The sequence below is a fragment of the Sorex fumeus genome, unplaced genomic scaffold, assembly GCF_029834395.1.
Source record: "Sorex fumeus unplaced genomic scaffold, SorFum_2.1 ptg000032l, whole genome shotgun sequence".
Taxonomy (NCBI): Eukaryota; Metazoa; Chordata; class Mammalia; order Eulipotyphla; family Soricidae; genus Sorex; species Sorex fumeus.
The window spans coordinates 9,812,824-9,830,550 of record NW_026606089.1 but is presented as its reverse complement, the minus strand read 5'-3'; the positions used below and the strand labels follow the sequence as shown (position 1 = coordinate 9,830,550).

At 44.5% G+C, this 17,727-nt stretch overlaps 1 protein-coding gene across 4 annotated transcripts in view; it reads left to right on the top strand.

Moving 5' to 3' along the window:
- DEPDC5 (DEP domain containing 5, GATOR1 subcomplex subunit) overlaps window positions 1-17,727 on the top strand; it is a 152,359-nt gene that overhangs the window by 36,363 nt on the left and 98,269 nt on the right. For all 4 annotated transcript variants that reach the window (XM_056116475.1, XM_056116472.1, XM_056116473.1 and 1 more), the window contains exons 13-19: window positions 1,018-1,121; window positions 2,268-2,342; window positions 3,600-3,734; window positions 6,010-6,071; window positions 6,927-7,000; window positions 14,962-15,031; window positions 16,385-16,421. In XM_056116475.1, coding sequence (XP_055972450.1) covers window positions 1,018-1,121; window positions 2,268-2,342; window positions 3,600-3,734; window positions 6,010-6,071; window positions 6,927-7,000; window positions 14,962-15,031; window positions 16,385-16,421 — 557 coding nt within the window. The remainder of the gene's footprint in view (window positions 1-1,017; window positions 1,122-2,267; window positions 2,343-3,599; window positions 3,735-6,009; window positions 6,072-6,926; window positions 7,001-14,961; window positions 15,032-16,384; window positions 16,422-17,727) is intronic.

Below are 17,727 nucleotides of genomic sequence, written 5' to 3'. Positions count from 1 at the left end.
GTGCACAGAGTCAACAAAGTGCCAGGAAATGAAACTCTGTGCTAAGCATACACTCTAGCCCTTGAGCTTTCTCCTCTGCACTCAGGTATTTGTTTGTTTGTTTATGGGCCACACCCGGCTGTCCTCAGGGCTTACTCCTGGCACTGAGCTTGGGGATTACTCCTAGCAGGCTTGGAGGACCATATGGGGCACCAGGGATTGAACCTGGGTCAGCTGCATATAAGGTAAGCGCTTTACCCACTGCACTAACTCTCCAGACCCAGGTGTTTGGTTTTTTGGTTTTTTTCAGCTGAGGCCACACTCTGCTGAGTGGGGCAATGAGGGGACACTTAGGTCCACTCATCACAGTGATGATGAAGGGAAACATGCAGTGTCAACATTGGACTCAGGGCCTCACACACACTAGACATATCTCTTCCACCTCAGTCACATTTCTGGCTATAATGACCTATGTCTCTTACAAATATTTTTTATCCCAATCTGTTATTTTTGTTATTGTTGTTGTTGTTTTGGGGGGCATACCCAATGGTGCTCGGAACCTACTTTTGGCTCTGTGCTCAGGAATAATTTCTGGTGGTTCTTGGGGTATGGAGGATAGAACCTGGGTTGGCCACATCCAAGCATGTACCTCTGTACTGTACTACCTCTCCAGCCCACCAATTTGTTATTTTTGATTTGTTTTTATGTTTTGGAGGGTCAGACCCAACTGTGCTCAAGGTTAGCTTCAGGCTTTGTTTTCAGAGATCATTCCTAGCAGGGTTTGGGGGATTATTTGTGATGCAGGGGATCAAATCCAGATCATCCGTGTGCAAGGCAAGCATCCTACTCATTGTACTACTGCTCGGACTCTATAATAACTTTTCCTTGTTAATGTTTATTCAATGCACTTAACTCATCACTTCCTATTATGTGACACTATCATCTTCTTTCCTTTGAAATTGTAAAGGCTAAAGAATTTAATATTCCCTTTGTGTAATAGCTACTTGATTTTCTATTTTCTGGTTATCCTCCTCTCAGAGTGGTGGTGCAGAACGAGAGGAGAGAAGAGTGGACATCACTGCTTGTGACCATTAAAAAACTCTTCATCCAGTATCCAGTGTTGGTGCGACTGGAACAGGCAGGTACTACATCCACGTGGCAGGAGATTTGCCAGGGAAGGAGGTACCTGCTGGAGGTGGGGAACAAAGATGTCTGTGCCTACTCCCCTTCCAGTGCTCGGTATACATTCTACTTCTGGTGAGGTTTCTATTTCTGGGTGGGTCCAAATGTTTATTGTATCACTTGTATCACTTATCCTCCCATTGCTCATTGATTTGCTTGAGCAGGCATCAGTAATGCCTCCATTAGTCCCTGTCACATGCTAGCGTAGCCCAATGGTGTATTGGGGACTCTTTCAGGGTCTGAGGAATGAGACCTGTTATTGTTATAACAATTGTTGCACTGTTTGAGTGCAATTGTTACTGTTTTTAGCATATTGAATACATCATGGGTAGCTTGCCAGGCTCTGCTGTGTAGGCGGGATACTCTTGGTAGCTTGTTGGGCTCTCCGAGAGGGAGAAACTGCATCGCTCTCTTCCAGGAGCTTTGTTTTATAGTCTCTGGATCTTGGCTGTTGATAAGATTACATGGTGCCGGGGGCAGTTTGTGGGTGTGACTACTAAGCTACTGGAAAATGGGGGATCTAGATGGAGGAGGCCCCGTCTTGACCCAAGCAGGCTTGGAGATGTCAGCCATGGGTCCTGCACACCTGGGTTCCTCTGCCAGTCCCTTCATGCATGAGGCTCATCCGAGGGTGTGGAGAGTGCCTTGAGCATGGCTGTGGCTGGGTTCTGGAGGTTTTCAGCTGCCAGGGTTCTGCTTGGGGTGGGGAGGGAGGCTCCCTTCCTGCCTCAAATGTTTATTATATATGTTATTTATTTATCTATTCATTTATTTATTTATTGTTTTTTGCGTCACACCCAGCGATGCACAGGGGTTACTCCTGATTCATGCATTCAGGAATTACTCCTGGCAGTGCTTAGGGGACCATATGGGATGCTGGGAATCGAACCCGGATTGGCCACGTGCAAGGCAAATGCCCTACCTGCTGTACTATCTCTCCAGCCCCCTATATATGTGTTTAATTCAGTACTGTCTTTCTTATGGGTGTGGGGGGAACTATAGAACCAGACACCTTCCGCCTTTTTGTGTTTTTTTTTTTTCCCACTTGATTTTAAGAGTTCATCTTTTCTGAAATAGCACTTCTTCTCTTATGTCTTTTGCTTCAGAGGGCTTTCCTCAAGGAGATAATTCTACCTCAGCACAAGGAAACTACCTAGAGGCGATCAATCTGTCATTCAATGGTGAGTAAGCCCCCCAACTCCCCAGAGCATACAAGCATTTTGCTTCCTCCACATGGCTCTGAACTTCTCTTTACTAATGCCCAGAGACCCAGACCTAATTGAGAATGCCTCCTGCACCCGTCCCTCAAATCAATTAAAAGCATTAGTCAGTTTCAATCCCTGGCACCCCATAAGGTCCCCTGAGCCCCCCAGTAGTAATCCCTGACTGCAGAGTCAGGAGTGAGCCCTGAACACTACCATCTATGGCCCCAAAATAAAAACAAAAAACAGGAAAACAAGAAGAAGAAGAAGAAGAAGAAGAAGAAGAATGAACAACATGCATTTAGTGTTTAGAGGATTAACAAAGGCAAAATGGGTCTGATTTCCCACCCTCCCATTTTTTTTCCTGGAGGTGCTCAGAATTGATTCCTGGCTCTGTGCTCAGGGATCAATCATGGCTAGGCTCTGGGGACAAAATGGGGGACTAGGTATTGAACTCTAGTCAGCCTTGTGCGAGGCAAATCTGCTGAACTCTCTCTCCAGTCCTCAAACGCATAGTCTTTTATTTATTTTTTTAACTGTTTAATTAAAAAAAAAAATTGAGGTGAGGGGGGTAGGACCACACTTGACAGTGCTCAGGGCTTACTCCTGGCTCTGTATTAGCGATCACTTCTGGCGGGGCTTGGGGTACCATATAGTGTGCCAGAGATCAAAACACATGCAAGGCAAGCACCCTGGCTTTGTGTTATCACTCTGACCCCCATATCTTTTTTTTGGTGTGTGTGTGTGTGTGTGTGTGTGTGTGTGTGTGTGTGTGTGTGTGTGTGTAGGAGGTATCTCCAAAGCAGTACTCATGGGACTTCCTGGGACTATGCACAAGTTGTGCTAGGAATAACACCCCAAGTTGTGGGGTTTTTTTTTTTGAGTTATCTCTGTGCCAAAAGTGACATAATTTTACATTCAAACAGTTCCTTATGTTGAAGAGGAGGGCAGATATGCCCAGGACTATCTATATTTCAGGTCAGAATGTGGCAATGGTTATAACAGAAAAATGATCAAGTTTCTCTGAGAGGTCCCTGAGCACCTCCAGGCAGGACCCTGAGCACAGCATCAGGAGTAAGCCTCGATCATCGCTGGGTGTGTTCCAGGCCTCCACTCTTTTCCCTGACCCCACTGCCCCCCTGTGCCCACCATGTACTGAGAGCAGAGTTGTGTGCCTATTGTGATTTCTCAAAAAGCTGTGACATCTTCGTTAAAGACCTTTTGCTTTCTTTCAAGTGTTTGACAAGCACTACATCAATCGCAACTTTGACCGGACGGGGCAGATGTCTGTGGTGATCACCCCCGGGGTGGGTGTATTTGAAGTGGACCGCCTGCTCATGATCTTGACCAAGCAGCGGATGATAGACAATGGTAATGCTTCTGGGTGTCTGTGTTCACCGTGTGTTCATAGCCTGAGTCACTGTATGTCACTGAGCTTCTCCTGACCTAAGACTGACAGGTGTTACCTGGGTGCGCCATTGGAGTTGTCTAGGGATGTGTGTGAGGCGGCAAAAAAGAGTTCCATGATCATTTCTGTCTTTCCCCTTACATCGCTCATGTCTCTAAGTTTCTTTACATAAAAACTATTTTGCTTAACAAAAAAAAAGAAAGAAAAAAGGAAAGAAAGAAAGAAAGAAAGAAAGAAAGAAAGAGAAAGAAAGAAAGAAAGAAAGAAAGAAAGAAAGAAAGAAAGAAAGAAAGAAGGAAAGAAAGAAAGAGTCCCATGATGTAGTCAGTTTGGGAAAAGCTGGTTAATATAGGTAGGCAGGTTACCTAGTTGCAGTTTTTAATATGTGAGTCCTATCTCTAAAGGACAGCACTGATACTGAGTTTCCCAAGTAAACTTGAACCTGGAGGTCCTGTTGGAGGGGGTGAGTTGAATCTCTTTCTTTGTTCTTTATTTTTAAATTTAATTTAATTTTAATTTTTTGCTTTTTGGGTCACACCCGGCAATGCACAGGGTTCACTCCTGGCTCTGCACTCAGGAATTATCCCTGGCGGTGCTCAGGAGACCATATGGGATGCTAGGAATCGAACCTGGGTCGGCCGCGTGCAAGGCAAATGCCCTACCCGCTGTGCTATCACTCCAGCCCCCTCTTTCTTTGTTCTTCTTGGTTTTTGTTCTTGGACCACACTTGGCAATGCTCAGGGGGTATTTCTGGCTTTGCACTCAGGGATAGCTCCTGGTGGTAGTAGGGGGACCATATGGGATGCTGGGGATTGAACCCAGGTCCGTCGTCTGCAAAGCAAATGTACTATGGCTCAGGACCTTTCCTCCTCTTCCCTCCCCTCCCCTCCTTTCCCCTCCCTCCCCTCCCTCCCCTCCCTTCCCCTTCCTTCCTTCCTTCCTTCCTTCCTTCCTTCCTTCCTTCCTCCCTCCCTCCCTCCCTCCCTCCCTCCCTTCCCTCCCTTTCCTTTCCTTCCCTTACTTCCCTTTCCTTCCTTTTCCTTTTCTTTCTCCTTCCTTCCTTCCTTCCTTCCTTCCTTCCTTCCTTCCTTCCTTCCTTCCTTCTCTCCTCCCTTCTTTCCTTCCTTCCTTCCTTCCTTCCTTCCTTCCTCCCTCCTCCTTATTCTTTTCTATCTCCTCATCTTCCTCCTCCTTCTCCTCCTGTTCCTCTTCTCTTCCTCCTTCACTTCTCCTCCTCTTCCTCTTTCAGGTCAGAACGATAGTACAGCAGATAGGGCACTGCCTTACATACAGCCAAACCAGGTTCAATCCCCAGCAGCTCATGTGGTCTCCCAAGCACCACCAGAAGTGATCCCAGAGTGGAGAGCTAGGAATAAGCCCTGAGTGATTAAAAAAAAAAAAACAAAGATGAAAAATGTTAGCCTTTTACTTTTTATTTATTCTTTATTTTGTGTTTTTGGGGCCATTCCTGGTGATGCTCAGGGGTTACTCCTGACTGCTCTCAGGAATTAACCCTGGTAGTGCTCAGGGGACCATTTGGGATGCCGGGATCAAATCCAGGAGCCACTTGCAAGGCAAACACCCTACCTACTCTACTCAATCTCTAGCCCTCCACGTTGAATTTCTTTTCAAGGACATACAGGCCACCAGCCTATCTTGGGAAATGCCTTTGGATACCTTGGTGATGTCCTTCTTTCATCATGTGCCATGTTTCCCCCGAGTCTTGGGACCCCTCTCCCCAGTTTGATATGTGTTTCAGTAACAAAATGGATTTGAGAATGATTGCCAGAAAAAGTTTTATTTTGCTTTTGCAGAGATTCTTTTACCTCTTTTTTTCTTTTTCTTCTTCATTTTTTGATCACATCCAGCAGTGCTTCAGGGTAGTAGACTTTCTCCAGTTTTTGAACTTTAGTAACAGAGGCCTGATTGTCTTTTAGATAGATCATGATCTGACAGTCCAAAACTTTTTGTCAAACATCGAATAGTACAGGTATGATGGCACTCAGTAAAGAGGAAATAGACACACTATAATCTCTATACTTCTTTGTTACACAGGTAACACTGAGGATGTCACTAAGTCTAGAATGTTAAGGTAGCTTTGAGACATTGCCTAACCTGGTGAAATGCCATCATTAATAGACTGAGAGACACCTTTCTCTTAGATACATGTCTAATATGTACATGTTTCTATTCCCCATCCCTCCCAACATTTTTCTTTTCAACCTTTGTTTTTTTTAGGAATTGGTGTGGACTTGGTGTGCATGGGGGAGCAGCCACTACATGCAGTCCCATTGTTCAAGGTAATTAGACTCGGGGTTTATGTACTGAAAGTGCCAGACTGCAGGATGATCATAAGAATAAATTCAAATGGAACTAGAGAGACAACTGGACAGGTTGAGTGAATGCCTTGCATGCGGAAGACCGTTCCTGAGCCCCAACACTGCATGGTACCCCATACGCTGCCTGGAGTAACTCTGAGCATAGGCCTGCGAGAAGCCTCTGAGCACCTGCCAAACAAATAAGCAAAAAAGTAAATAATTAAAAATAGAAAAATTGGAGCTCTTCAACATCCTACTTTTGGTTTTGTTTTTGGGTCACACCTGGTGGTTTTCTCTTTGTGTATTTGTTTTTGGGTCACACCTGGCCATGCTCTGGACTTACTCCTGGCTCTACACTCAGGAATCACTCCTGGCAGTGCTGAGGAACTATATATATGGTTGGCTGCGTTAAAGCAAGTGCCCTACCCGCTATACTATTGCTCTAGCCCACACCTGGTGGTTTTCTGGGGCTGTTCCCTCTCTACTTTGGGACTGTGAGTTGCCAAGGATCAAACCAGGGCCTTCTGCATGCTTTGTAGCCCTTTGGGTTATGCCTCTGGACCTCCACATCTTAATTTTCTTTATTTTTCCTTTTTCTTTTCTTTCTGTTTTTTTTTTTTTGGGGGGGGGGGTCACACCCAGCGATGCTCATGGTTTACTCCTGGTTCTGCACTCAGGAATTAATCCTGGCAGTGCTTAGGGGACCATAAGGGATGCCAGGGATATTGAACCCGGGTCAACCGTGTGCAAGGGAAATGCCCTACCCACTGTACTATCACTCCGGCCCCACATCTTAATTTTCTAGCTGATCTGCATACTAATTTTTTCCCTTTTCAGCTACATAATCGAAGTGCACCTCGTGATTCCTGTCTGGGTGATGACTATAATATTCCTCACTGGATAAACCACAGGTGGGTGTGATCTTGATTCATAATGGATGAATAATTTTATATATATATATATATTTTTTTTAGTGTGTATGTGGGGGGGGAGGCGTGGCACATCAGTTATGTTTCAGGGCAAGTCTTGACCCTGTGCTCAGGGCAGCACCTGGTGGTCTGCAATGTGCCATGTGCTGTGCCAGGGATCAAATCAGGATCTGCTGCATGCAGAGCAGGCACCTTACCCCCTGCACTATTTCTTCGACTCTTCCTTGCCATTTTCCCTTCAAATATATACTATAGAATCTTTTGTCAAAAAAAAATGTGGACGGGGCTGGAGCAATAGCACAGTGGGTAGGGCGTTTGCCTTCCACGCAGCTGACCTAGGTTCGATTCCCAGCATCCCATATGGTCCCCTGAGCACCGCCAGGAGTAATTCCTGAGTGCATGAGCCAGGAGTAACTCCTGTGCATCGCTGGAACCAAAAAGCAAAAAAAAAAAAAAAAAATGTGGACACTAGAATGTGGACATTATGGATGTGATTCAGTGGTAGAGCATTTGCCTTGAAAGTGTAAGGCCTTGGGTTTCATCCCTAGCACCATGAAAGGAAGGAAAATTTTGGGACGAGGTAGATACACTAACTTTCTAACTGTATATCTCATGGTGATTCAATTAAAAATTTATTTAAAAAAATAATCCTCTATTATGTAAAGCAGTAGAAGAGATATGAGAACTATCAATGTTGAAAAACCCAAAAGCACATTTTGGGGGCCAGAGAAAGTATGGTGGGTTAGGCATGTTGCTTATTCAACCCAGGTTTGTTCCCTGGCACCACATATGGTCCCCTGAGCACTGCTAGGAGTGATCCCAGAGCACAGAGCCAGGAGTAAGCCCAGAGCACCTCTGAGTATGGCCCCCAAAACCAAAATTAAGACAGCAAAGTTTGAAGAATTTCTTTTAAACTCATATTTCCAACTCTCACAGACCATAGTTGACCAACATTGTATCTGATCACCCCCATTTGTAGAACAATCCTGATGCCTTTATTCACGGGGGCATTCCTGTTAATTCCTCGGGAATGGCGCATAGAATCACCCTGCCAGTGCCAGCACCTTAACTTGACCCGCTTCTTTGGAACTATTGCAGTCATCTAATAGTATTTGTACTTCTAGTTTCTGTCTAGTTTTTCCTTGATACCAAGTTTCTCAGCAGTTTGGGCCGAATCACTTTTCGTTGTTGAGGGGGCTACCCTATATGTGGTCGAATATTAGTAGCATCACTGGCCTTCATCCACCACGTGCCTATAGTATAGAGCCCCAGTTGTAACAGCCCAGACTGTATGCAGATCTTTGCTGTGTCCTGAGAGTAGCGTAAATACCCGCCACGCCACCTCCTACCCAATAAGAATCATTTCTTTAGATCAGTGGTTTTCTGCTCCCCTCCCCTTTTTGTTCCATACCTAGCAATGCTTGAGCTATTCTGGCATGGTGCTTAAGAGTTCATGTTGTGCTGGGGATAAAACCTGGGGTTCTCACATGCAAACCACATCCACGTCTGCTTTTTGAGCTATCTATCCAGCTGCTTGTGGTGGGGCTGGTGAGGGCTTTTTATTTTTCCCTTATTTGATAGAGAGCTTTCTTTCTTTTGTTCTTTAAAAATCTTCTTGTTTTGTTTTTGCTTTTGAGTCACACCCAGCGATGCTCAGGGGTTATTCCTGGATCTGTGCTCAGAAATTACTCCCGTTAGTGTCCAGGGGACCATCTAGGATGCTGAGGATAGAACTTGGATTGGCTACATGCAAGGCAAATGCCTTACCTGCTATACTATTGCTCCAACCCCCCCCCCCCTTTTTTTCTTTGCTTTTTGGGTCACACCCGGCGATGCTCAGGGTTACTCCTGGCTCTACACTCAGAAATTACTTCTGGTGGTGCTCAGGGGACCATATGGGATGCTGGGTTTCGAGCCCAGGTCGGCCGCGTGTAAGGCAAATGCCCTACCACTGTGCTATCACTCCAGCCCCGCTCCAACCCCTCTTTGACTTCTACTGTCTCTTCTACTGTTTCTCTTTCATTCTGCTTGACTGACATCCACATTTTAATGATTTTCTTCCTGGCAGGTCTCTCCACCTGTCCTTCTCCCTGTAATTGTCTGCTTTTCCTCTGAGATCCAGCCCCAGAATGTGTCTTCCATGATTTCAGACAGCCAATAGGTTCTTTTTCTTCAGAACATCTGCAGTCGTCTGCCTTTCTCAGTGTTGTCTGTCTGAAGCCCAGAACTTGTAGAATGCCTAACAACCCACAGGCCTTTTTATTATTTGTAATTTTTATAATTTTTATTATTTGTTTCTACTTCCTTAACAACTCTTTGCTCAAGACCAGCTTGAAAATTCATTACAAAAATTAATTTCAACCTTGAGGTATATCCTTTATCTTTATCATTGGATATATTCCCCTGCTTGCTTTTGGTCATTCATAGGTGAAAAATCAGGGGCTGAGAGATAGCACTGAACTTGTGCTTTGGATGCAAGGAATGAGGGCTAGCAAAACCAAACCCAGGTGAAGAATCAGTTTCGTGAGTAAAGAAAGGTTATGTGGCCAGTCACACTGTAATTATTCTTTGCCACATGAATCTCTCTAAAGATGCTCTTAGAGTAAGATAATCTCAGTCCGGTAATCTGTGTTATCCTTATACTGGGTATGTATAGTGCCTAGATGGGATTCTTTAGGGAAACTCGATTTTACATGACTGTTTTTTGTTTTGGGGCCACAGTCAGCTGTGCTCAGGGCTTGCTTACTCCCGGTTCTGCACTCAGGGATCACTCCTGATGGGGCTGGGGAATTGTATGTATTGCAGGGATCTAACTCAGATTGGTTATAAACAAGACAAGCACCTTACTCACTGTACTATCTCTCTGTTCTCGATTTTGCATATTGTCACTGCATTTCGTGATGAAGTCACTTCCAGAGTGATTACCAGCATATTCTCACCTTTGGAGATGTGTAATTCCTTTCTTTCACATTATGGCACATTCTCTACCTTATAGATTGGCTTACATCTCAGCCTGAAGATTTGTACTCTTGGCTTTTTTCCCCTCTGGAGAAGCCTGTGTTCTCTCTTGAACATTTATTTCTTTCCCCTCACATTTCTCTTAATTATACTATTTTACTTCACACAAAAAAAGAGGAAGAAAGAAAGATTACTTCATAAGATGCCTCCAGAATCTTCCTCATCTCGTGTTATGCTACTATTATTTAAAAAAATTGTTTCATAGGACCACAGATATGGCGTAGGTATAGAGCACGTGCCTTGTATGTGTATGGCCCTAAGTCTGATTCTAGGTTGATTTTTTTTCTCTTTTGTAACAAAAAGCAAGCAAGGAATCATAGAAAACTCAATATGGTAAAATATAGAATAGGAATTTGAGCTTCTCTTTTTATCACTTATTTTAGATGCCAGTGTATCTTTTTCTTTTCCCTTTTGTGCTGGGCCCTCTAATTTTGGATTTGTAATCTTCAAATAGATGTTCAAAGTATATTCCCAATGATAAAATAGCAACTGTTTAATTATACACATTTCATGCTTTTAAGTTTAGTGTAATAAATAAGGCAGAAAGCAAGCTATCACTCATACAACACTGGTAGAAATTTAAATATTACAGTTGCCTTAAATTTTACTTGTGGTAACTTGAACGTGTTTTCATTGGTCCCCGTGCTTTTCTTCCAGAATTGGCTCTCTGATGTAGTTGTGGTGGAGGATGGAGCCACATTTCAAGGCCCGTTGCCTGAGTGATGGGAGGGTCTGAGGCTGGCCTTGCACGTCGCCCTGTGAGCCATGTTGGCTTGAGCCACCCCGTGACAGGAACAGGAAGGCCTGAGCTGGGCGACTGCAGCTGCTCGCAAGTGCCGTTACTCTCATCCTGGGGGGAGAGCCTGTTTAGGAGCAGGCGAAGAATTCCCACTGTGGGAGCCCCGAGCCCTTGCCAAGCTAATCAAGTTGACTGCAGTGAGAACACAATGGTCCCACACAATGGTCCCACAGTATTATTGGCTAAGAATGAATGTTGTTCTAATGGTATATTCATATCTGAGATAAAAGCGTTATAAAACTAGGATTTAGGGAAATGATGCGTTGTAGCTGAATTCTGTCAGGAGCTCATCAGGGACATCCCAGCGGCTGGGGAGGTAGCTCAGGGGTGAAGGCACTGGCGTTGCACTTGGCACACCCTGGTAGCACCACCAGGAGCGAGCAAGTGATTCCCTGAGCACAGAGCCAGGAGTGCTCCCTGAGCACCACTGGGTTTGGCCCACCCCACCCCCACACCAGAGAGAGAGAGAGAAAGAGAGAGAGAGAAGGGGGGAGGGGGAGAAAGAAAGGGGAGGAGAGGACAGAGGAGGGGAGGAGAGGAGAGGGGAGGAGAGGAGTATGTGGTACAGCTGAGGCACCTGAGGCCCAGAGAGGAGATGTTGACTTGTCTGGGTTCGAACATGTTCTTGGCAAAGTTATAGCTATTGCTTTGAACCATTGAAATGTTGATTTGAGAATGTTTTGGCCTTTCAAAACAGCAATTTCCTAACATTCATATCTTTCTAGTAGAAACTCATTCTCCAGACTGACATCACTTTACCATGCAGATCTTTTACTATTAATGTCAGGAAAGAGAACAGTCACTTCTTTTTTTTTTTAAACTGTTTCTTATTTTTATTTTGAGCCATACCCACTGATGATCAGTGGTTATCTCAGGTTCTGTGCTCAGAACTTAACTCCTGGCGGTTCCCAGGGACCATAGGGGATTCAAACCATGGAGTTTGAACCCAAGTCAGCCACGTGCGTGACAATTGCCCTACCCACTGCACTGTTGCTCCAGCCACTGAGAGTTTCTTCTTTTACATGCTTTTCTTGGTCCCACTGAGGCCACAACTCAGGCTGGTTACACTCCTGGTCTGACCGAAGGTGGTGATTTTTCTAAAAATATTTTTACTTTTATGTTTGTTTTACAGCCACACTCAGCAGTTCTTGGGGCTACTCCCAGCTTCTTTGGGGTTACCCCTACTGTGCTTGGAGGAACCAAACTGTGTTGGAAAATTGGAAAATCCAGCGACTCCCTCATAGGTCCTTGGCCCAGTAGTCTCTTTCATCCCCCCAATGGGGTCAGACTCTTCAGTAATCAGGGTCCCTGGGACCACCCCCAATGGTGCTCAGCCTAGTGGTGCGGGCCTGATAGGTTGCTCTGCTTTGGGACCACCAGGGAGGTGCCCAGCAGTGCCAGATGCTATGCAGTGCCAGAAATCAAACCTGGGGCCTCACACATGCTAGGCAACTGCTTTACTACTTGACCTATCTCCCAGCCCCATGCAGGTGATATTTTAAATTTGGGAGTTGGTAGGGGGGGCAGCACTCAGGGGGCCTTGGGGCTACTCTCAGTGATACTTGACCAATGGGGCCTGTGGACATAGTGATGCTCTGAACTTATAGTGCCGGTGACCACCAGGCCACCCCGTGGTGCTCAGGAGTCTCTAGGACTGCAGCTGGCAATGCTCGGCTGGCCACTTGGATTGAATCTTTGGAACCTTGCATGGACTTTAACCCCAGTCCTTTCTCCCTGGCCCCATGGTGCTATCCTGACAGCCTGATGTCCCTCTGGGCTTGTCCTGTAGCTTGCTGCTTATTTAACACCCTCTCTCCAGCCCCTTGGGCCATCAGTTGTGAGCAAAGTTATGATACATGGTGGGGATAAATTGGTCAATTTTCAAAGCATCCATATCACACATTAACTATAGACAAAAGAGACTGTAGAGACAATTGATCAATAGAAAAAAAGCTGTACATTCTCTCTTCACTCATTCTTTCTTTCTCTCTCTTTCTTTCTTTCTTTCTTTCTTTCTTTCTTTCTTTCTTTCTTTCTTTCTTTCTTTCTTTCTTTCTTGGTCTCACCCAGCTATACTCAGGGGTTATTCCTGACTCTGCACTCAGGAATTACTCCTGACAGTACTTGGGGGACCATATGGGATGCCAGGGATCAAACCTGGGTCAACTGCATGCAAGGCAAACACCCTACCCATTGTACTATTGTTCTCATTCTTTAAAATTTTTTTTTCTTCTGTAAGTGTGGTGATTTACAATACTGATAATGGCAGGATTTTATTCATAAAGTGTTCCAGCCCTACACTCTCCACCTGAGTGTCTGCTTCGTTCCACCAAGCCCCTCGCCGTGACCGCTACCCCCTATAATATTTGCACCATCTGCCTGTAGTAATATGCTTCCTATTAAAAACCATTTTTAATCAATTTCTCTTGCTTTTGGGCATTTTTTGTTTCTTTATATACCAGATATGAGAGATCGTTCTGTATCTGTCCTTCTGACTCACTTCACTCAGCATTATACTCTCAAGATCCATCCATGTAGCAGCCCATCAAATGATTTCTAATCTTTTCCCTCCTCCTCCTCCTCCTCCTCCTCCTCCACCACCACCACCACCACCACCTCCTCCTCTCTCTTACTTCTCCCTCTTCCTTTCTTCCTTCTACTTGTTTCCAGAATACATCTGGCCATGCTCTGGGTTTTCTCCTGGCTCTGCACTCAGAGGTCACTCCTGGCGGGACATGGAGGAACATGTGGGGTGCCAGGGATCAAATGTGATCCGCCTATATGCAGAGCAGTACCCTGACTCTCTCTGGCCCTAATTTCATCTTTGCTGTTGTTGTTTCATTTGGGAGCCACAACTGGTTATGCTTAGGGCTTAGTCCCTGATCTGTGCTCAGGGATCATTCCTAGCAGTCCCAGGGGACCACATGGGTGTCAGGGATCAAACCTGGGCTAGCTACATAGAAGACAAGTGCTTTTCCTCTCCCCTCTCTCCCCCTCCCCTCCTCTCCTCTCTTCTCTGTGCTCCTCTCCTTTCCCCTTCCTCTCCTCTCCTTTCCTTTCCCTCCTCCTCTCTTCTCTCCTTTCCATTTTTTGGGGAGGGCCATAGCTGGGAATGCTGGGGAGCTCTTCATTGCTTTTTTTTTCCATTAAAAGTATTTTATTGCATATGAAATTTGCTACAAAAGCTCAGAAAATTTACAAAGAATTTTAACTCCATCATCATTATATTTATAATTATATCTCTCAACAAAAATTTCTGTATTTTCTTCTTTTTTTTTTTCCTTTTTCTAACACACCTGGTGATGCTTAGGGATTACTCTGGGCTCTGTACTCAAGAATTACTCCTGGTGGTGCTAGGGGGACCTTGTGGGATGCTGGGAATCAAACCCAGTCTGTCACATGCAAGGCAAGTGCCCTACCCACTGTACTATCCCTCTGCCCCCAAATTTCTATACTTTTTTTTTTTTATAATTTATTTATTTATTGAATCGCTGTGGGAAAAGTTACAAAGCTTTCAGGTTTAGGTTTTGGTCATGCAAATATCAAACACATTTCCCTTTACCAATACTTATTTTTCACCACGAGCTCTTCGTTGCTTTGTGCTCAGGGGTTGATCCTGGCAGTGCTCAGGGGACCATGTGGTGCTGAATATTGATCTAGGGTTGACTAGATGCAACGTCCACCTTTCTGACCCTTTCTCACCTTTCTGGTCCATCTCTCTAGCCCCTCCTTTTCTTTTCTTGCTGGGCTACTCTTTCTTACTAAGTGCTTGTCAATCAATAAGAACACCCTGGAGTCTAGCACACTGAATATAGAGGTGAAGTATCCTAGATAAACACATTTACTCCCTGCCACAAGGAGGAGATTCAAATCCAGTTAGGACTCAGGGCTCGTGTCCATGAAATGAATCATGGAAGGGAAAAAAGAATAAGAAAACATTAAAGACATGTTTTGTGGTAATAACACAGGAAGTTGGAATGGGGAGATCGATGAATCCTGAGACAGAGTCATTCATTTACAGAGGTCTGGGATTCCATCAACTCTGTCTGTAAGTTTAAAGCAAAAGGTGCTTATTTCTTGTTTATGTCTTTATTTCTCATTTAGTTCCTATTTATTTCTTTTACAGTTTCTACACATCCAAAAGCCAGCTCTTTTGTAATAGTTTCACCCCACGAATAAAACTGGCAGGAAAGAAGGTAAGTTTCACACACCAGCAGAGCCTTCAAGAGCCTGTCAGATACCAACAGAGTTTTTTTTTTGATTCTGACATATCCTCTGCTCTCCAAATGGTTGCAAAGAGTTTAAGGAATATATCTTTGAACTTCATAAGTTTTTATTTGGGGGGCATATCCAGTGGCAGCAGGGCTTGTTGCTCAGGGGCTTTCTTGGTGGTGCTCTGCAGACCCTATGATGCCAGGGATCAAACCCAGACCTCCAGCATACAAAGCCTGTTCCATGATCCTTTGAGCTCGGTCCCCAACTTCAGAACTGTATATATTTTTTCCATTAGCTTTTGGCCCACACAAAGCCGTGCTTAAGGCTTGTGCTTGACTCTGCAGTCAGGGATGACTCCTGGCAGGGCTCTGGCAACTACATGTCGTGCCCAGGATCAAATCAAGCCCAGGTTGACTGCATGCAAGGCAAGTGGCTTACCCCCTGTACTATCTTTCTGGTTCAGAGCTTTATAATTTTTTTTAAGTTTAAATAAACAGCAATATAAACCCCAGACTGCAAGAAATATTTTTGGTACAAAATATAAAATTTTATTATGCTATGCCCATCTTATTCATGCACTGAGTGAGACCTTTCAGATACCAGTGGGGACAAAGAAGTGAACAAAGATTACAACAGAGGGGGAGTGTGAAAAATAAGATCACATCGTAGCAGTAGAGAAATGCAAATTCGAAGAAAAATGGAGATTCTTTTTCTGCCTACCAAGTATAGTTTCAAAACACATTGGGGCTGGAGTCATAGTACAGCGGGTAAGACATTTGCCTTGGGAATAGCTGATGTGGATTTGGTCCCCAGCTTTCCATATGGTCCCCCAAGCAGTACCAAGAGTAATTCCTGAGTGCAGAAACAGGAGTAACCCATGAGCATTACCAGGTGTGACCTAAGAAAGAAAAAACAATCAAGCAAACAAAAATACTGCATTGATAATTTGGGCTGGAGAGATTACAGTGGTTAAGCTAATTGCCTTTCATGCTGCTGACCCTGGTTTGTTTTTGTTTTTGGCCCATCCAGTGATGCTCAGGGGTTACTCCTGACTCTCTGCACTCAGGAATTATTCCTGGTGGTGCACATATGGGATTCCAGGGATTGAACCCAGATCAGCCACGTGCAAGGCAAATGCCCTACCCACTGTACTGTTGCTCCAGGCCTCACCCCAGTTTGATCTCTGCTACCATGTACCCAGAGCACCACCAGGGATTGATCCCTGAACACCACTGAGTATGTCTCCATAAACCAAAATAACTCAAGTAATAAATAAATAAAACAAACCAAGAATTATATCAAATGCTAGAAAAAGAATCTATTTAATTTTACAGCCTGCCTCTGAGAAAGCAAAAAATGGCCGGGATACATGTGAGTATTTTTTAAAATCCTTTTTTTCATAACTTTTAGAGTCAGGTAACCCTGGCAGTAAGGTTATGTGAGGTCACATAAAATGTTCACAGCCAAATAGAGAGATATGAGTACTCTTTGTATGACCTTTGAAAGATTCACTTAACTACTCTGTATGTGTGTGTATGAGTGTCTGTGTGTGTGTATGTGTGTGCACATGTGTGCACATTTTCTTCCCTAGTGTTTTGATCTCCTGTGCAATGCTCAGGAGGCCCAGAGCCACTTCCAGTAATTCTTGGCCAACTGGCCCACAGTTCAAGGCAAGATACCCTATATATTCTTGTCCTATTAAGTGCAAAATGGATATGACAAAGCCTCAAGACCAGGAATGTAGCTCAGTATAGCGCACATGCCTTGCAAGTATAAGACTCTGAGTTCAATCCCTAACTCTGGAGGAAATAAAAATGTCTTCTTTTTTTTTTTTCCATGCGTCCATTATAGGAAACTGATAGAAAGTATTTTATTTTATTCTATTTTTTTCTTTTGCTTTTTGAATGACACCTGGTGATGCACTGGGGTTACTCCTGGCTCTGTACTCAGGAATTATCCCTGGCGGTGCTCAGGGGACCATATGGGATACTGGGAATCGAACCTGGGTCGACCACGTGCAAGGCAAACGCCCTACCCTCTGTGCTATCGCTCCAGCCCTGATAGAAAGTATTTTAACTTAATTCTTTTTTTTTTTTTTGGTGCTAGTAATTGAATCCAGAAATTCATACATGCAAATGTGCTCTTTCAGTGAGCTCTACCCTAACTCCTAGAAAGTCTTTTTTTTTTCTTTTACTATTTTTGTTTTGATTTTTAGGGTGACCTCTGGCTTTGCTTGGAGGGTACTCCTGACCCAGAGCTTGGGGTTGCTCCCGGAGGTGCTCAGGGAACCATGTGGGGCTGGGAATCAAACCTGGGCTTCCTGCATGCAAAGCATGTGCTGTACCTCCTGAATTATCTCCTCAGCCCTGACCGTGCTCTGAGATCATTCCATGCTCTATGCTTGGAGGTTATTCTTGGTAGAGCTCTGGGGAACAGGGCAGGTGGTTTTATTTTTAGGCCACGCCTGCAGTGAGTGGGGTTTACTTCAGCTCCAGAAGTGCTCCAGGTATATTTGGTGCTGGGGAACAAACTATGGCTCCCATACACAAATAGGGAACTTCTGGGATCTAGTTCCTCTAGCCCTGTAGATGATATTTTTCTTTTTTTTCTTTATTTTTGAGTCACACCCGACAATGCACAGGGGTTACTCCTGGCTTTGCACTCAGGAATTACTCCT